The 19,548-nt window shown below is 54.7% G+C and overlaps 6 protein-coding genes across 6 annotated transcripts; 2 read left to right on the top strand and 4 right to left on the bottom strand.

The window, feature by feature from the left end:
- Positions 1 to 404: 404 nt before the first annotated feature.
- On the bottom strand, positions 405 to 2,974 carry BO85DRAFT_298297 (uncharacterized protein). The gene is made up of 2 exons (XM_025655323.1): positions 884 to 2,974; positions 405 to 808 (listed from the first exon to the last, which is right to left on the bottom strand). Exons 1-2 carry the CDS (start codon positions 2,875 to 2,877, stop codon positions 421 to 423), a joined length of 2,382 nt encoding a protein of 793 aa, XP_025516136.1. The 5' UTR covers positions 2,878 to 2,974; the 3' UTR covers positions 405 to 420.
- On the bottom strand, positions 2,975 to 3,700 carry BO85DRAFT_298296 (uncharacterized protein). The gene has a single exon (XM_025655322.1). It carries the CDS (start codon positions 3,526 to 3,528, stop codon positions 3,073 to 3,075), a length of 456 nt encoding a protein of 151 aa, XP_025516135.1. The 5' UTR covers positions 3,529 to 3,700; the 3' UTR covers positions 2,975 to 3,072.
- Positions 3,701 to 4,018: 318 nt separating this feature from the next.
- BO85DRAFT_449316 (RPAP1 family protein) lies at positions 4,019 to 5,556 on the top strand. Its single transcript, XM_025660140.1, has one exon. The coding sequence runs from the start codon at positions 4,034 to 4,036 to the stop codon at positions 5,480 to 5,482; it is 1,449 nt and encodes a 482-aa protein (XP_025516134.1). The 5' UTR covers positions 4,019 to 4,033; the 3' UTR covers positions 5,483 to 5,556.
- Positions 5,543 to 12,290, bottom strand: BO85DRAFT_449315 (anaphase promoting complex subunit 1). Its single transcript, XM_025660139.1, has one exon. The coding sequence runs from the start codon at positions 12,119 to 12,121 to the stop codon at positions 5,846 to 5,848; it is 6,276 nt and encodes a 2,091-aa protein (XP_025516133.1). The 5' UTR covers positions 12,122 to 12,290; the 3' UTR covers positions 5,543 to 5,845.
- Positions 12,291 to 12,603: 313 nt separating this feature from the next.
- BO85DRAFT_438401 (uncharacterized protein) lies at positions 12,604 to 14,640 on the top strand (the record flags this gene model as incomplete). The annotated part of the gene is made up of 2 exons (XM_025658667.1): positions 12,604 to 12,662; positions 12,726 to 14,640. The coding sequence occupies 2 exons, from the start codon at positions 12,604 to 12,606 to the stop codon at positions 14,638 to 14,640; spliced, it is 1,974 nt and encodes a 657-aa protein (XP_025516132.1).
- Positions 14,641 to 16,194: 1,554 nt separating this feature from the next.
- On the bottom strand, positions 16,195 to 18,539 carry BO85DRAFT_370945 (translation initiation factor 2A; the record flags this gene model as incomplete). The annotated part of the gene is made up of 5 exons (XM_025655980.1): positions 16,195 to 17,619; positions 17,692 to 18,109; positions 18,175 to 18,246; positions 18,319 to 18,388; positions 18,515 to 18,539. 5 exons carry the CDS (start codon positions 18,537 to 18,539, stop codon positions 16,195 to 16,197), a joined length of 2,010 nt encoding a protein of 669 aa, XP_025516131.1.
- Positions 18,540 to 19,548: the final 1,009 nt, after the last annotated feature.

Here is a 19,548-nt window from a genome sequence, read left to right as displayed (position 1 = left end):
AGAATCAACAGATAAAGATAGAGCAAACGCAGATCACACAGATACAATCGAGAAGCATAAACACCGCACCGAATCATGCAGGTAGGAAAAGAGGAGATCCCATCACACCATATGAGAGACGTAGAGAATAGCGCCGGGTGGCAAATAAGAAGACAACGAATATAGACGGCCAGAAACCGCACATCCGACAACAAACACAACCCAACATCAAACTGGATGGACCCTTCTACTCATGCCCGTTCATCATTCCCCCTGTAACCCGGAAATCCGACGACGCCAACAAAAAGAAAATAATGTAAAGACCAAAAGCACGCACACACTGAGCAGTCCGTCAAACAGGAAACAGGCATGCCTGATTCCCAGCACAGGACACTCATGGCGAGACTGAGGAGAGAAAAGAAGATGATATGAGGGATCGCCCTACTTCATTGCAAGCTCCGATCCACCCACTGGACTGGGGCCCGGAGGAGCAGGGGCAATATTTGGACGCGGCGCCAACTCGACCATGGGGTGCTTGCCTCCTCGAGTGCTGGTTGAACCGCCACGACCAGTAGCACCTCCGCCGCGTCCGTGGGGGGTCCCTGAGGCGGCATTGGCTCTTTCCTGCTCTGCCTGCTGACGAGCAGCTTTGCTGATGCGCGGGCGACGAGTGGTACTGCCGCCTCGTGAGCCTGGGCCCCGAAGAGGAAGACCGGTTTCCTGGGAGATCGGGACCGCAGCAGCCAAAGGCACCTGGTGGGATGTTACAGGCCCCCGGCCCCGACCACCACGTCCACGGCCGCGACCACGCTTGATCGTACCGTCGGCCCTATTCGTAAGCCATTAGCATCTCAGCCAGCACAAAAACAAGGGATTCAATCTCCGCAAAAGGTATGGCGCTTACCGTTCCACTTGGACCTTTTCGCCCTCCGGCACCAGCGGCCCACTGTAAACAAAGAACCCATCCTTACTGGCGGCCGCCTGTTCCTGCCAGGCCAACTCACTATCATCTACGAATGGGTCGTCTCGATCATACTCCTCCATTTTCTTCTTACGGCGCTTCTTCTTCCCATCTGCCGGTTCGGCCCCATTCGAGCGGGCGGGCGCTGATGTTGCACCTTCCCCATCCATCTCGCTGTCCCGGTCGACCTCCATGCTCAAATCCTCATCCGCACTCTCTCCCGCGGACAGACCACGTCCACTCGCCTTGTCGTTGCGCTCCAAGGCCGCACCGGCCGCAGCTACTCGTGCCAGTCGTTCCTTGTGCGCAGCGAGGCGAGGATGTAGGGCCGCGAACCCATATTGCTCCTCCGCTAAACGTGCAAAGTTGATGATCTGATTCCCATGGCCTTGGATAGGAACGTGCAGGATGATACTCGGTACCTGGCGGTTACTCGAGTCGCCTGTGGACGAGCCACCATCCACTCCGAAAAGGGCATTGGAGATCAGTCCCGAGCCTTGAGGTAGCGTAGGTGTTTCCTTGGCTGCCTTGGCCGGTTTTGGTGAGGGCGCCTTCGAAGCAGGTACTGTTGAGGGGGTTTTGGCTTCCTTCTTGGGCACCTTAGAGCCTGTCGAAGAAGCAGGTGCCTCGGGTTCCACATCCATAGGCGTAGGACCTGGCGAGGGCGGTCGGTTATTAGACGGTGCTGGAGTATGAGGTTCCGAGGCCGATGGGGGAGGGACAGACGGGGGCTTTGGTTCTGGTGCCGACATCCGTGATTCCTGGGGTGGCGGCGGTGCTTGCACGGGTGTAGCATAGGGAGATCGATGGGCATACGGTGAGACTGGTCGTGGAGGTTGAGATTGAGGCTGCGGATGCGGTTGAGGTTGTGGCGGAGTGGGTGCGATAGATGCGCCCGCGGGCGATGGAGAGTAGCTCGACGCACCGTGAATTGGAGAGCCATACGGTCGAGGGGCATAGACGGGCGGCGACGAGGCAGCAGGCGGATCAATGATACTGGCAATGGCCGGAGAGGCGCTGGCGCGATATGTCGGACGAGGTGAGATAGGGCGGGCCGGGGGACTAAAGGAGGGGCGCCCCGGAGGCGGCGCCGCAGCAGCCAACGCCGGAGTCGGTGCTGGAGCCGGGGCCGGAGATGATGTATCAAAGGCCGACCGAATGGGATCGAAATTTTGACCGCTCGTTCTTTGCGGCGGAGGAGCGGGCGGCTGGGAGTGTGGCCGCGGAGGAGGAGCGGAGGGCATCAGGCCCGGATAAGGTGAGACGAGGGTTGTAGGGGCCACGGATGGCGGTGTTGGATGGGCCGACGGTGGCAAAGACGACGGGTTCAGGAGACGCGATGTCCCATGAGACATCGCTTCAGAATCTAGGGTTTGTTTCCGCGGGCTCGTTATGGGAGTGCTTGGAGCAGGCGTCGAGGCTGGGGCTAGAGCTGGAGCTGGAGCTGGAGCCGAAGCCGGGGCTGGGGCCGGAGCTGCAGACGCAGCTGAGACTGCAGTGGTAGGAGGACTGGTCGCAGGCCCTTCTGGAACGGCAGCAGGCGCGGGATTCGGTGAATGAGCAGGAGGCGCCGCAACACTGGGGCTTTGATCGGGAGTGGCAGCCTCCAACTTGGGCCTCTTGCGAGAATGAGACGCGGCCGAATTGGGCGGGTTAGTAGATGTCGACGACGACTTCTCTCGTTGGCGACGGCTGCCCCGTTTGGGCTCCAGCTTCTCCTCCTTCTCCTTCTCTTTTTCCTTTTCCTTTAATTCTTTCTCCTTCTCCTTTTCTTTTTCTCTAGTTTTGGGAGTTCGGACGGGTTGGTTTCGTTCGAGGTCGGGATCGTCTTCCTTCCTGCGACGCGACCGTCGGGTACGAGTTTCGCGGGCGGGATATTCAATGGAGCGCGACTCGTGTTCACCTGCAGCCGACAAAACAGATGGCTCTGTGGACATGGTGAAAAAGAGAAGGGAGGGGGAGGGAGCGAAAGGACGAATCAAAGCTGGTGGTCAAGCATCGAGTGAAAGGGCGAGGTTGGTTAGAGGGAGGAGTGGACTGATGGACTGACGTCCTTTGGGTGGTGAGGGTGAGGGTGGTGGTTGGCGGTTGGTGGTGAGGGAGATCTAACCCTTGTACTCAGAACAATAAAATTAGATAACAAGGGAATTGAACGACGAATGAATGGAGATGAAGAAGGGTTGAAAGAAGGTGGTGGAGATGGAGAGTGGATGGTGGAGGAGTGGAAAAGTGGATGGCGATGAATGGATGGGGGGAAGAGGAAAGGGAAGAAGGAAGAAAGAGGGAAGGGAGAGAGAAAAGCGAGAGAGTGAGAGAGCGAGAGGAACAGAGAGAGAAGGGGAAGGCCGAGAGGGAGGCAGACCAGATGGGAAACACCGGATCAGCAACTGCAACAAAAGAACAAAACTGCAATCTACATGGATGGGGAAAAGGGGCGTTGTTGTGAGAGACAGAAGCAAGTATACCTTGCTAGATGTACATACATACAGACATACAGAAGAGTGCTTTCGATGATGAGAAGAGAAGAAAACCCGAGATGGGCGAAAGCAGCAGCCGGGGAAAGCGTGTTTGTATGGCCGGGGTTCCATTCCGGCGGGTGCGCTTCTCGTTCCTTTCTTGGGCCGTTTCAATGGTTCGTTATCGCCTTTAGTTCCCTTCAAGTTGCCTGCTTGCTTGGCCCCTCAATGCACCCCCACCACCATGTAAACGGGGGTCCAGCCTATTGTCCATTGTTCGTAAATTGACCTGGAATCAATCATCTTCTAGGTTAATTGACTGACAAGGTTCTGTGCCCACAAGATTGGGAACAACAATCAAGGCAGCGTAAAGTCCCAGTTTCGATATCAGATCGGGTCACCTGATTCAACGTGCTTTACCCAATCGGGGTGGTCAATCAGGTGAATCCACTAATCCTATCTGAGGCTAGCGTTCCTCATTTTAGCTTTTGAGCCGCAGCTGAGTCATCCTGCAATGTCCCTGTGCGGGCTGACTGACTCATTGCTGACTCAGACAAGCTTCCCGGGGATGGCTTCATTTCCGACGCTTTCGGCAGCTTTTCTTCCCCGCCAAACCCCTCACCAACTCTTCGACGCCATGGCCTTTCGCGGTGAACGTTTTGTCCTCGATCTGGGCTCCGACGATGAGTCCTCTCCAGCGGACACCTACGATGACTCTCAGGGTGCCCCGACCCTCAACATCCCCGGGATGATCGGCGAAATCCGTGAACGCTCCCCCGCCGCGGCCCCCGCCCCGCCTACTCCAAAACCAACCACCACCGGCTTTCCAGCTCATCGCCGTCGGGCCAAACCCTCTACTTTTAAACAGCGACGAGACCCAGCTCCGTCTGCATCTGCATCCGCCTCTGCTTCTGCTCCGAGTCCAAAGGATGAGAAAACGGCCATTGCGCAGGAGAATGCGCGGCAGCTGGCATCCATGTCGGATGCGCAGATTGAACATGAGCGCCAGGAGCTGATGGAATCTATGGACACCTCTCTACTCGAGCGCTTCCTCCGCCGAGCTCGTATCGACGCCGATGACACTCCCACCACCTCCAAACCCACCCGCGAACAACCTGTCGCTCCTGAACCAGTCCAAGACAAGAAGAAAGAAAAGGAAGACGAAGTTGCTGCACCTGCTCCGCTTTCACCACCACCAGCAACAACAAAGACAGCAGCAACTACCTCAACCACAACCGCCAAACCACCCTCCCCCAACAACGGCTCTTCCCAAGATGACGTCCCACCCACCCAAATCCCCTCCGACCTCCACGCCGCCGCCGAACTCCCCCCCTCAGGCAGCGTCCACTTCCCCGCGCCTCCATCCCAAGTCTCCCCAATGCCCAACCTAGATCCATCTTCTCCCTCCTTCCTCTCCGACCTCCAAACCCACTACTTCCCCAACATCTCGCACGACCCCTCCGCCCTCTCCTGGCTGCAACCCCCCTCCGCAGACCCCGAAGACCCAGACTCCACGTCCGCCTACCACCCCGCCAGCAACGCCGAAGCCGTCCACCCAGCCAACCTACGCTTCTCCCTCCTCGGCACGGTGCTTTCCCCATCAACATCTCTCTCCCTGCCCACGACCCTGGGCCTGCACCATCATGGTAAAGACCCCCACGCAGCAGGGTACACCATTCCCGAGCTGGCTATCCTCAGTCAGTCGACGTTCCCGGCGCAGCGGTGCATCGCGTGGCAGGTTCTCGGGCGGATTCTGTTCCGGTTGGGCAAGGGCCAATTCGGAGAAAGAGGGAGTCCGCTGGTCGAGGGGCTGTGGTCTGTTGTGGAGAAGGAGGGTGTTGTGGCGGGTATGTTGGCTGAGGCGGATGGAGCGACACCTGGGACGGGTCCTGCTCGGCGTGGTGGGCAGGAGCAAGAAAGTGAGGAAGAAAAGGTGAAGGAGAATGCCACTGCTGGTGCCGGGGGTACTGGTCGTCGACAACATGCTAGTGCTACTGCGTGGGCCGTTGAGGGTGTCTGGCTTTGGCAGATGGGAGGCGGAGGTGATCGGGGCGTGTTGAAGGAGGGTGCCATTCGGTCTCAGTGATTGTCAACCTTAACTTGATTTATTTAGCGATTTCATGACTAAAAGTTCAAAGTATTACCATCAATTATAAAACATGTATCATTGCAGGTCTAAGTAATGCACATATCCTCATAATAATTATCATGACTAGACTATATCCGGTACAGTAATGGTATCACCACCTCTCCAGAATCACACAAACAGTCTCTCTCGCCCTCCCCACAAACCATTACATATCCATACATGCAAAGCAGAAAAAAAAAAAAAGAGATAACTCGAACACCAGTCTCTCAGAGATCCTAACAAAACTCCACCCCGCCAATTCATAAGCAATGTATCAATCAACAGACCCTCAGTCAATCAATCAATCAATCAATCAATCAATCAATCATAATCCCCAATCTGCACACCCCAAATCTTCCACCTCATCTCCTCAATATAATCCCTGCGTAGCCAAAGTCCATCCGAAGCACCGACTTGGCCCAGCAGACCCCCATTCTCAGATCTTTCCTGCTCCTCCCTCTGCCTCTCCGCGAAGCGTTCCTCAGCCGAAGACAAGGAAGACGAGGACGAAGCATCAATCCAATTAAACAACAACCGTAACTGCCAGATGCGATCGCGGACTTCATCCGGATCAGCAGCGCGGCCACGCGCCGCCTGGATGGTATTCTTGACGATGGCCTCGAGGACGAGTTTGCTGTCCACGGCGGATTGGCGCAGCCAGGGGGCGTAAGAGAGGGCAGTGGTGTTGCTGTTACTGGTACTATTGATAGTGGGGAAGAAGGAGGAAGGCAGGACGAGGGACTTTTCGCGGACGTCCAGACCTCGCAGGGAGGGGAGATTGAAGATCCATTCCCACATGCTCTGGGTGGGGGAGGTAGGGGTACGATTGACGCCGGAGGTGAGGAGGGTGGCGAGATTGGGCATCGCGGCTGGGGGAAGACCCTTGCCGTGGTTGGAGGCGGAGGTGGAGGATGGGAGGACGTCTTGGGCTTCGCTGAGGCCGGAGAGTGTGGAGACGAAGACCGAGGAGCCGGTAGGGTTGTAGGTGGCTTTGCGGCGGAGGTAGATGGACTGGTCGCCCTGGTGGAACTTCTGGCGTAGGCTAGGGTCCTTGGAGAAGTCCAGGACCAGGGGCCAGTAGTCTGCGTTGCAGATCTCGACTCGGGTGAGGCTGTTGAAGTCGGGGAGAAGACAGGGTGCGGTGATCTTGCGGCTGATGCCGTCTTGGTTGGTTAGGGTGATGGGAATGGAGATGGGTCGACGGGTGTCGATGTCGCGCGGCACCAGGCAACGAGGCTCTGCAGCGAGGACCCAGAGATGCCTGAAGGCTTGTAGATGGCATTTGTTGTCCAGGACGGTTGTAGGGAAGATCGGGTACAAGGAGCAGATCAGTGAGGCAATAGCAAGGTCGGAGGTGCCGAGGGTGTAGCTGCCGCCGCCCAGGAACAGTAGGCCCAGGGCCATATGCGCCGCCATATGGCTGCCGTAGGGAGTGTCAGCGTCTACGCGGCCGTGAAGAGAGCGCAACCGACGGAAGAGCGCCAAATCACCGGTGCCTGCCATGACAGCGGCGGCAGAGAGGGCCACGACGTCCTGGCAGTGCCGAACGGAGTTGCGAGCCAACTTGGCGTCATAGTTGACAGCAGGAAGTCTGCAGATGCGGATGAACTGGTCCAGATATGCGAGAAGCAGATCACGCACGGAAGTTTGTGCAGAGCCCGCATAGCGAAGACCCAGGGTGAAGCACAGGCCAGCGACAATATTGAAAAATGGCATATCGTCACTCTTCAGGCGACGGACACCGGTGAGGCGATACCGACGGCGGTAGACTGGCGGCAGGCTCTGTATGAACCAGTCATCCGTAGAACGGATGCTGTCCCACATGATGAGATGTTTGGCAAGAGTGCGGAGAAGGAAAAGGTCAGGCCGAACATAGTCGAAGCGCACTGTGGTGTCCGGGATATCAATCTTCTGGGCTAAAATCTCGTCATTGGTCTTCATGAAGATGATCGCCAAAGCAATTGTAGCACCGGCCGTGGCCCGGTCCAGGACGTGCGCGAGATCCACGTTCTTTGTGCCCACTGCAACGGCCAACAACCTCTCCACGATGTGCATGTCGCGCATTCCTCGGAGGTCTTTACCTTTGGCCAGGTTGATAAAGCCAAGAGCAAGACCTGCAGCCAAGCGATATCCTTCATCGCGCAGGTCCTCGTGGGAGCCCTCCTCCTGCTCCACGTTTTCGATCTCTGACAGCATCACTTCACTCATTCTTCGATGTTGAGATCCGCAGTAGAGGAGGCCGATGCCCATGATGCCCGCTGTTTGTGTCAACGGCGACAGATTCAGCTCAGCAGCACCAAGAGGGAGCATCCGGGTGACATGAACGGAGAGAAGTCGGGTTATCAGGGTGTCCATCGTGCCCAGATACGAGGCTGACAATCCGAGCAACAACCCAATGGACGTCATCGTATGTTTGGGGGTGAGATATTTGAACGCCACCCACTTGGCCAATGATTTGAGATGCCCGTTCAAGCCCAGTGCCAACAAGAAGCCCGCATGTCTGTTAGTAAGCTCCTGAGGTTTGTTGAAGAGTATCCAGGACGTGTCAATGCCTTTGGAACTCTTCGAGATAGCAAGGCCGGTGGAGACGCCGTTATGAAAGAACGCCCAACACACTTTTTCCTCGCTAAAAGAAGCTCGGTCCGCGCTGATTGTCACATTCGACGGTTTCATGACGCACTGCAGGGAGAACGAAGGAATTGGGAGCTTCTCTGTCAGCAATGGCAGTCGTCCGCTGAAGGTCAACATGGCCCGACCCGTGGGAATGGAGAGCGTCCTCAGCGTCACAAGCTGTACTACCTCTTTCTGGGCCTCTAGCAGGTCCGAGTCGGTCCATTCCGGCTCAGGTATGCACTCTGCAACCGGCGCTTTGGACTGATTCAGCAACCGAGCGGCGTCAATGAAACGCTTATCCTCACGGAAGATCAGCCTGGTTACTGAGAACCGGTCTGCCTCCGCAGAAGCTTCGAACGAGTTGGTTGCATCCACATCCAATGCAGAGGTACCGATATGATGCACATCGCGTATGGCATCGTGCGAGACTGCCGGCTGCAGCGACGACGTGGCCGATGGAAGCCATGGCTTGTTCCTACCCATAGAAATGCTCAGATCTTCGCGATCAATAAGCTCGAGCAGCGTGGAGCTCCAGGACGTGGATGCATGCATTTGTGACTGCATAATCGCTTCGTACAAGGGGGCGCTGACACCTTCTGGAAAGCTCTCGATGATGCTTCTGGTGAAACCCCAACGATGAAGAAGCTTGACCCGGTCAAATGGTGCCGCGAGGTTATGTACTTCTGAGAGGAACCCGTCGAGAGCCAGCGTCCGGGGGGTGAGCGTAAAGCACTCTTTCCACAGCCTTCCTTTCTTTGGAGGTCTGTCCGGGCTGGTTACCAGGTTCAGAAGCGTGAAGAAAGAATCTGAAGGTTGGCGCCAGGCGGTTTCCAGGTGAGCAAAGATTGACGGCGGCGGGAACGGCTCTGCAGGGAGGTCGAGCATTGAGATGCGAGTCTCCTCAAACTGCCAGCGCTCCATACTAGCCATCTCCATGCCATAATACGCATCTTCGGCCCATGCCCAAGACTGCCAGCCAAGCCACCCGCCAAGTTGGGCCAGAACTGGAGCTAGGAGACCCAGAGGCTTCCCCGATTGCTCGCTATCACAGATCGATAACTTTTGCTCCTCACGGAATAGATGCAACGCGACGAGTATAGTGCATAGTGCGGTGCCTCGTATGCTCTGGTTGAAGGATAACGCCGTGGGCAGATAGCCACCTGAGCCTACTGAGAGTGTGCCCCGGGAAGTGTTCAGAAAGTCCCTTGTCAGAGCAATGCATCGAAGGAGATATGTGTTCGTTCGGCAGGTGGACCGGCTCGAGGGCACCTGGTGGCCGTGGCTCACTTCATTATCTTCAGCGTCTTGCTCAACTACCCAGGCCCACGAGCTACTGGCCATCCACGGTGCAACCACGCCCCCAGAGCCAGACTCCTGCTCTAACATGGTTTCCCAGCTCTCGAGATCGACGTGGCTTCCACTGCTCGACCTCAACAGCCCCTTCTTTCTGCGAGTCGGTTTGGCGGGGGTCCGGGGTTGTTCACTGTCAATAAATTGGATCGCCATTGCAAACAATATCACTACCATGGCTGTCCATTCGAGATCGTTTTCGCTTGTCTCTCTCTCTTGGAGCCATGCCATAGTCTCCCACCAGGCAGCCAAAAGCCCGTCTCCAGCCTTTTCGTCCGATAAGGCAAACCGACAGACATTGAGCAGACGTTTCACCAGCTCATTGCTAGGTTCCATCTGGACCTGCAGTTTCACTTTTCGATTTTCAGAGTCAATTACATCGAACTTCCCTCTGGCTGCAGCATGATCGAAGCCTGTCACGGTGATCGGCGAGTCAGTCATTAGCCGTTTCACACCACTTTCTCTTCGACGGTTGCCAGACGTTTTGGGATTTATGCCGTATGCTTCGTGAAGCATGAGTTTCCGGGGCACCTGAATCGGAGTTGCTTTGCTCCACGGAGTTTGCAACTGCAATACCTGCTCGCCACCGTCTGTCTTCTTCAGGGTCAAGATCCGTGAGATTCCACCATCGACAATCTTGCAGGCATCCCATACATCTGCGAAGTGCTGTATTCCGGAGGCTTGGACGATCAATGATCGTTCTTCAGATAGCGGGTTTTTCTTTGGCTTCTTCGAGAATACCGCGTCCTTCTTGGATACCGCAACTTTGTCTGCTCGTAGGCTGACGACCGTCATTGACTTTGCTTCTTGATCCACCAAGTAAAGCGCTAAAGCCGCAGTGTTTCCAGATTGCGCATTACCGTACTCTGACGGACACAAAGTCATGATCTTGATTTGTCGAGCTGACGGCTTTGACTTGATCGGTGTCTGGAAGGAGACCGAAAACTTTGAAGATAAGCTTTCAACTTTGGACAGGAAGACCTCTTCGGGCAGACCTGACGCCGCATGGTTCAAGTCCATATTCTCAAATCCTTCGAAAAGACTTTCGTTGTTCAGCTCTTCAAGCAGTCTATCGACCGGTGCGTCGACAAAGCTACCGGTAGTGCTATACACTGAGCCATTGCCAGGTGGAATAGAACCCCTAGGGTTGAAGCCAAAGCTACCTCGAGTACTTCCAGCTCCAAGAGATTGTCGAAAATTGCCATGTGGCATAGAGCTCGATTGACTGCCTGTGGCTAAATCGGAAAACGTAATCCTATCCTGGCTGGCGGCCAGATCCGCGCGTGCAAGGAGAGAGCTCACTCGTCTTGATGTCTTGAGTGGCACACCAATGTCCCCAAAGTCTTGACCCAGCTTGGACGCCAGGTCGTCATCATCCGGCTTGCCTTCGACGGAGTATTGTGAAAGCGACAACCCAGACGTGTTCCACCCATCACTTCGTGGGCCAAAGCTTTCTCTAGCACCCGATGGACGACCAGCGGGTGTGGTTGTTCCCGTAGTCATTCCAAAGTGCGAACTGCGTCGCTTCGAACGAGTGCCACCCGTGTCTCTCCTCTCCTTCTTCTTCGATGAGGGCGCAGTCTCGTCTTGTCTATAGTGAGCCGTCCAGATCGTGTACAACCCTGTGTTAATATTGACGGTTACCACAAGGATCAAAGGACCAATGGAAAGCCCCCGATTAGAGCTCGACAATTCATCTCTTGGAGATACATAGACAATTGCATCCGCTGGGTCAAGAACATCCAATCCAGAAGGTCTGGTTGAGACACTAGTTTGTAGCCAACGAGACGACTGGTTGGTCACGACGAGTCCCATTTCTGAGTGCGGATCCATAAGAGAGAACACTCTGGGCATGTCGGCATGTTTGCTTGCCCGTTGCTTCAGGCCAGGTTTGGGGGCAGGGGAAATCGTCAAGGATGGGCGTTTGGATTTGCCAGAAGGTATGTCCAGCGACTGAGATGCACGGAAGTCAGGTAGGGACGAGACGAACGAATTCGGCGGCGCTGCTGGTAGTGAGGTATTGGATTCCTCCTCGTGTAGTTTTCTCTGAATCAAAAGGCCCTTGGGGGTCGCAAACACCGAATCAACTTCGAACGGTAGGGGCACGACATGGCTGTTCCCGGCAAGAAAGAAGATGTGAGCCTGGGACTTGAGGACGACGACCAAGGCTCGCGCATTGTTCGCGCCTGTGCCGCTGGTATCGCGAGAACCTTCGCCATTCTGACCCAGCATCAACAATGAGCCCTTCGATATCCCAGCACTAAGATGATCAGGCGAGCTTCGACTGCGGCCTGAGGTACTGCCTGGCTGCGCTGCCTCGCCTTTCAAGGATTCGGAGACGCTTGACTCGGACCTCTTTATCTTTCCCACCGCAAACCTCGTCAACAAAGCATGCCTGATCTCTTCCTTTTCTAAATCAAGCCGGAACACTCTCTTGACAACCCCCGCTCGTGACCAAACCGCACAGCTTCTTGTCCAAACAATCTCATCTTCGACCGGGCCGTTGGAGTCTCGATCGACGCTCGTTGTCCATGAGTAGAGCTCCTCCGAGGGATCTGGAGGCAAGAGGCCTTCTGCGACGAGGAATGCGATGGCCGAGGGCTCATGCAATCCGAGGGATCGAACTGTAGCCATTATCGGTGTATATCGTCGGGCGTAGCGGTAGAAATTCTGGCAGTGGGAGCCAGAGGCGATATCATGCCCATTGTCAGGTTAGACCATCAAACAGGCAGGCCAGCGCGCTTGACGGATCAACGACAATGGGCGTTGTTGGGGGCGTTGTCGAGGTGGTTGCGGCGTGAGGGGAAGCAAAGGCAGGCTGTTGCTTGGAGACGCGATGGACGCGGCGGGCCAACTTTCCATCCTCAACTCAGCGGCTTTTTTCCTCCGCGGCCTTCCCAAACTTCCTTCTCTTTCACCTTCTTCCTCACCACCCACCCACTAACTGCCCTTCTCAACGCTCGCTCTTCTATTATACATGATTACTCTTAGTTTCTTCAGCTACAGGTTATAATCACATCTCCATCGCTAAGCTTGGTAACACGATCTGCCTGTTGGCGGCGTCGGTCTCCCTTTGAGCTCTGTTCTTGACCGTACAAACAACCGCCACCACAACAATGCCGTCCTTTCCATCTCGACCTCTGGTAAGGCCTAGGGATGATGGCCTTCAATTAAGGTAGATTCACATTCCGTTCTAGGCCATAACAGCAATCCCGTGCTTACCGGACACTCCATCTAGCTACCAACTTCCTCATCGTGTGCACGCAGCTCAAGGCTACCCCCTCCTTGCCCCCAATGGGTCGTCGATCGTTGTTTACGGTTATGAGACTGGACTGAAGGTAGTCTGGAGAGGAGGAAGACAGTTTTCCGCCGAGAAGCCTTCTGCGCCGAAAGTGGACAAACCACAGAAAGCCAGCAACGCCAATGATGATGCGGTCATGATCATCGATTCCGATGACGAGAGCATGGCAGAGACCCAGCACACTCAGCAAGATGAAGAGCCCACCTATCAGTTCGAGGAGGACGAAACCGAGGTGGACCCCTTCCACCCTTACGACGATGTTTTGCGCCAGATTGATATACCCCTTGGAAGCAGAGTCCTCGAGCTGGCTGTGCCTCGTGTCCTCCCTGAAACAGCGCGCTCTTCGCTCGATCCATTTCCCCCGGTCCTGAAGAAGGACATCATAGTTGCCGCTGTATGCGCAGACTATTCTACTCGCATTGTAACTCTGCCTTTGCTTCCCCCTCACCCTACGCAGAGCGATTTCGGAATTCAGTCGATCTCAATCAGTGGTGGTGTATCGCACCAGGAGATTCCGCGGGGAGTCAGCATCGCCTTCACCTACCAAGAGTTAGATCAGCAAGATCAGGATACACCTTCAAGCCGTGGCTCATCCCGCTCAGCTGCAGGAAGGTGGGATCTCCTCGTCGCGACACATTCGGCTGAGTCGTCAGGTCTCTTGATCATTCATCGGATTCCGGTCGCAGAGGATGAAAAGGCCCGCGACACAGTATATCATCTATGCGATGATGAGATTGAGACTAAGCGACGACACTTGCCCTCCCCTGCTGTGAACATCTCTTTCAACCCCTCGGGTTACCCTGCCCTTCGACACTCCACTTTGCTCGTCGCATTCCACAGCGGATGTGTCAAGGTATACTCCTGCTTTTCCACGAAACCACTCAAGGCCTCGCGGAGGTCGTCCGGGGCTCAGAGCGAGTTTGAGACAGTCGACACGGAAGGAAGATGGTTGATCAGTCTTTACCCCGGATTCGAGCAGTCTGCTTCGGGGCTCCCTCGGCGGAAGATCATCACTCACACGGAATGGGTGCTTGGAGGTCGTGCCATCTTGGTCCTCACGTCTGATGGCGAATGGGGTGTTTGGGATTTGGAAGGGGCTGGCCCCGGAACCATCAAGGGTCCGCTTCAGCGACAGTCGAGTGTACAGGGAGTGACGGGAGGCTCATTGACAACGTTCTCCGTCAGCGGTAGGATTCTAAGTCCCCTGCCTGGCGCCAGTCGGTCTGAAACAAGCGGACCTTCCTTCGAACAACGGCCCAAGTTTGCGCCCTTGACGCCATCTACTAAACGTCTGCGCGAAGACACGCTGCTCAAAGGCGCCTCCGTTGGCACAGCCACCCCATCCCTGAGTGGAGGAATCTCGGTGTATCAGACTAACTCTTGGAGGGACGCGCTACCCGATGAATCGATTTTGCTGCAGCATGGAAACCAGAGCGCCGTCATTCCCAGTCTGCTCTCCTTGTGGCGCAACGCTGTCAAGGCTAGTGGTACATTCGACTCATCCAACCGCTGCCGGGTGTCTCCTCTCCAAGATATCACCCTAGTAGGAGAGCGCCTGAAAGGCATCGGACACCTCCCTGCGGCGCCCCGCTCCACACGCACACAGCCATTTGACATGCTTCTCACGGCCGAGCATCGACTTGTGATTCTCGCCCCACGGTTGACTGAACCAGCACCAGCACCCGTTACCGAATACATCCCCGAGCCGCCCACCAGGGAAACAGACCAGCAAATGCTCCAAAGGGGCCAGCTCGGCGTGGAAGGAATGGACCGACTCCTAAGTGGCATGGCGAGCACAAATCGGTCCCTCCGTATAGGAAGCCCCGTCAAGCGGACACGCGTCTTCACTTAAGCAGACTCAGTTCCAACGGCAGAACAGCCAACCACCTTCCCTTCCCCACATATGCTCTACATGTTCCTAACAAATGAAGCTGAGAATCAAGACCAGAGATACCCATCCATCAATCACACCTCATTCCTCTCCTCCTCCCTTCACCCCCCGTAGACCCCAATCCCCAAAATTCGCACTGCAAGGTGGAGCGCAAGGCGAGGTCCATGCCTTGAAATCCCTTCCCTCCCACCCTTCCCATCCCACGATCCCTATCGTGCGAGAAAGAAGGGAGCCGGGTTCGAAAGGATAAGCTCTGTATCGGTCGCGAGACATCAACCGTCACATCCCATCATCCACTTTCTTCGTTCTTTAGAATTCTTCTAAAGGACAAGCAATCAACCCTCCCCACAGCCGAGTTATCATTTAACCCAGAAACCACCCCATCCTCAAACATCAGATTGAGCCCTCTGCTCCTTTCCCTTCCTCTCCCTCGTGACTCGATACTGATCTATCCGTCTGTTTTTTTTTTTTTCCCTGTCCATGCGTTCTCGCAGGGATGGAGAGGTGCTTCTGTATCTCTTCATCTGGATGGAGTTTGGATGGAAATATCTACATCAGTATCAGATACGAGTGGATGGGTTAGGGACTGCTGGTGTTGGGGGTCGGGGTTTGGGTAAGGGGGGTTGAATTGGTGGGAACATATTTATTTGTTTTTGTGTTTTGTGTTTGTTTTAGTGTAGCTGATATGGATCTGTCTGTAGATGTAGATATTGAATGTATGGTTCAGAAAAAAGGATATTCAGTGTAAAGTATCACTCGCTTTCAATAAGTTATCAGTCGTACAAGTTCATTTACGATAGATGTCAAGGATAATAATATAGTAGAGTAGTAGTAGTAACTACTTACTACAGAGAATGAGGAGCGTTGCAAACATATATATATAGTACATGATTTGTCCACGGATCAACCCACCTGACAGCCAACTGAAAAGACCTAAGTAGTAAGAACACTTCTGGATTTAATCAACTTCAAATAACTGAGCTATCAGAGTACTATTCATGAAATGCTACCCAGAGCGTATGCTCATACAAATGATTGGATGAATGGGAACAGAACCAAATTACTATCTAACGTATACTGAGTGATGCACGGAGGAAAAATAAGGTCTAAGAATCATCGTTCTTCTGTCGCTTCTTCTTCTCTTTTATTTTTCTTTTTGACTCTTTCGGTGTATGTATATACAGATATACAGGGTAAAATAGCTAATATCATCCCTCGCTGAACACAGTTCTAACACACCAGAAAGCTATATCATCGACATCCATCCAAATCAGATCAGAGAAGATAATACTCCGTCACAGCAAACAGACCAGCCAGAGCCACTGGACAATATGTACAATTCATACAGGCAGCCAGCCAAGAAGAGAAAAGAAAAGTAAAAATCATGATATAGTGTAAGGGGAGCAACGCCAACAGCGCAGAAACCGGTGCGCATATTTCCAAATGGGTGTTGATTGAAATGCTGTTTAGTAGTAATCCAGATCCATGACCCAATAGGATATGGGTGCCTCTGCTCTATCCATTGTAGCCCAGACCTTCGAGCTCCTTGCGCACCGACTCCTCAGTCTGGATCTTCTTCATCTGCGTATCCTCGAGCTTCTCTCCACCGGCAAGGCGCATTTTCAGCTCGTCGATCGCGCGAATCTTCTTCAAGAGACCGCGAATCTTCTTGTCCTGCGCGGAGTGAGCACCGCTCGCGTCGGCTGCTGCGGCGGCAGCAGCAGCGGCAGCAGCAGCGTTGTTGGCATTGGCATTGGCCTTGGGTGCCTGAGCTCCATTGGCCTGGCCGCCATTCTTGCGCTCATTCTGGCCCTTGGAACGGTTGTCACCCTTCTCGCCGCGGCGGTCCGGGCTCGGCTCGTCCTCACCATCCTTCTGCTTCTTGGCTTCACGCTTCTTCTTGTTGCGCGCAGCGGACTTGGACAGCTTCTCCGGCTGGTCGGCACCAGGGGGCAGAGCGACACCACCTCCAGGAGCGGCTCCCGGAGGAAGGAATTCCTCGGCCGGCTCGGCACCCGGCACCTCACGTCTGCGCGTCCGGCCAAATCCGTTCGTGGTGTGAACGGTGGCACCGCCGCTGGCACCATCCCGGACAAAGACCGCGCCGCCCTGATCCTCACGCTTGAAGGCGAGAGGGGTGAGCTGGCCGCGGGCACCGGGAGGCCGGTACGCACCGGCCGGCTTGACCGGAGCCTTCTTGGTGCTCAGGTACGCCACGGCGGAGGGGTGGGGGGTCGGAAGCGGGCTGAACGGATCGCCGAGGGGGTGCTGGATCAGCGACTGGGGGCGCCAGCACACATCGTAGAGCTCGTTCATGTCCTCGTTGTACATCAAAGCACCGCTGACATGCCAGATACGGATGCCATTGTCGACTCTAAGGCGAGGGCTGGTGGTGGCCGTCAGAATATACTGACCGTCGGGGGACCAGTTGCAGACACTGGCGTTGGAGGCTTCGACGGTGGCGATCTTGTGGAAGTTCTTGTCCATGTCGTAGATGTCCATCTGACCGGCCAAGTTACCGAAACCAGCCACCAGCACGAATCGTCCGTGAGGCGAGAAGAGGATGGTGTTGCGAGGGGCCAGAGCGAAGGTGTGCTTGGGCACACCACGGAAGTTGAAGATGGTGGTCTTCGCGGGCATGTAGCCGTACACCACACCGAACTCCTTGGAGTTGGGAGACCAGGTCACATCGTGAATAGGTCCCTCCTTATCCAAGTCCACACGAGAGTCGAAGCCACCACCAGCACTGAGCAGGTAGAGAGTGGTCTCACCATAGTAACTCTTGCCCGACCGATCCACGTCCGTCTGCGCGAGCACGATCAGGGTGGTACCCTGCTCGTTCCACTTCAGCTGGACCTTGTCGCCCTTGAAGAAGGTCTTCTGCGAGACGGGGGCTCCAAACTGAGGCACCAAAAAGACCTTGACAGCAGCGGGTTGTCCCTAAGCAGCAATGTATTAGCTCTGGAATAATGACAATCTCATCGGGGTTGTAAACGTGTGCACCATACGTACCTTGCGCTCAGGAATGAAGACGGCCACAGAGTGGTTCTTGCCAGGAGCGACCGCAAAGTCCGCAACCCCCTCCACACGCAACTTGTTCCAGACCTGAGACAGATTCTCGCTCTGGTAGAACTGGACTTCGTTGGTGACGACCCGGGCACAGTACCGCTCGTCGGAGGTGTATTGAAGGTTCCAGCCCGTCTGCGACTTCTGGACGAACTTGCCCACAGGCGTGTCCACATCGCCGTTCTCGGACGACTGCACGACCTGCCAGACCTTCAGGTTCTTGACCGCATCGCCGTTGGCATCCTTGGAAGAGCGTTGCCAGGTGATTAGGTAGGTTCCGAGGGGCGAGAATCCCAGATCGAAAACGTTATCAGCAGCGATGGTCGAGACCACATGTCCGACAGAGGGATCGACGATGGTAACCCTAGTAATCAACTTGTAAGTTTCCTTTCCTCCTTTATCGGTTTGAGTGAGAGTCGGTTGACGTACTTCTCTGGGGATGCCCATGCGAAATACCGGCCGCAGGGAGAGTAAGCGCTACAGCGAAGGTTTCCTTCGGGTCTGCAAACAGAAAATCAGAAGATTAGCAAGCTATTCGGGGTAGAAAAATCGAACGAATTAGACATTACATACCTTTCGAACCCCGACAAAGGTTCATAAACTGGGGCCGCATCCAAGATGCCAACGCCCTTGACCGTACGGTCTGTAGCTAGTTAGAGTTGCCCTTGAACAGCAAAAAGAATTCCCCGAGAAAGTAAAGCGATGTTTTCTTTTTCTCGAATCCTCTATTATAGGATGGGACGAAGAATAAACTTGTAGGTAGACTCACAAGCAAGCTGAGTGGGAGCTGCCATTTCGAAATGTCTCTCAACGTTTCACTCTGGTGGGACGAAACACGTATTCACAAACGCCACGAGAGCAGCTAGAGGCGCGCGCGCAGACGATGCTAATGCGACGGACCAGGTAATATCACAAAACCCAGGATCTTAGTGGTAGAAGAAGAGAAACGTTCCCCGCCACTTAAGTAGTGTGTAACAGGGCAGCAGAAAAATTGCACGGATAGTCTTCGGAAGTGTTCCAGCGGGAAGACTGAACGGAAATTTTACTACCGGGGGGTAGAGATAACGAAGACGAAAGGATAGATCGAGAGTGGACGAGGTGTAAGATATTGGCCGTTGGGAGGTTGAAAGCGTGGCGAGAAGTTGTGGTCTGGAGTGCCGCGAAACACACAAACACACACAAAGACTCAAAAGTGGATGGCAGCGAAGCTTGGCGGGATTGAACGAATACCTCAGTACGAGTCTCCGGTTCCAAAGGGGGAATTCTCGATGCTTGACAAGTCAATGCCAGCAATGACAGGGACAGGAAGACAGTCGGGGTTGGAGGGAGGAGGAGGGGGAAAAGGAAGTTGGAAGGGGGTGGGGAAGGTGACAAGAGGAAGAAGAGAGGAAGAGAGAGAGAAGAGGAAGAGGAAGAAGAGGCGCCGAGAGTGAGAGAGAAGCCAGACTGAGGGAGTGAAAGGCTGAAGGGACCCACGATGGAATCCCCCCTCCCCATTGGGCGATCTCGGCCCCAGTTCACCAAGTTCCAGTTGAAATGTTGCTCGTTTTTCGCCTCCATTTATTCTATTCCCCAACTACTACTTTTTCTTAAATTTGTTACTACTTGCAGGGACTGGGTATTTACTTTCCAGATTAACAAGATGACTACTATGCGTCCTGCCATACATGGGAAGCAACTGCTAGAGGAACAACAAATAACAGAGATCCCGGGAGTCTAGACTTTTGGCAATTGTGAAGGAAAAGAAGATTCGCCCCGATTCGCCTGTTGGAGTCAATCTGGTCCTGCTCCGGTCGGGATGGA

The sequence above is a fragment of the Aspergillus piperis genome, assembly GCF_003184755.1.
Source record: "Aspergillus piperis CBS 112811 unplaced genomic scaffold BO85scaffold_8, whole genome shotgun sequence".
In the NCBI taxonomy this organism is placed as follows: Eukaryota; Fungi; Ascomycota; class Eurotiomycetes; order Eurotiales; family Aspergillaceae; genus Aspergillus; species Aspergillus piperis.
Note: the sequence above shows the minus strand (reverse complement) of the source record. Positions and strands in the feature narration are given on the sequence as shown.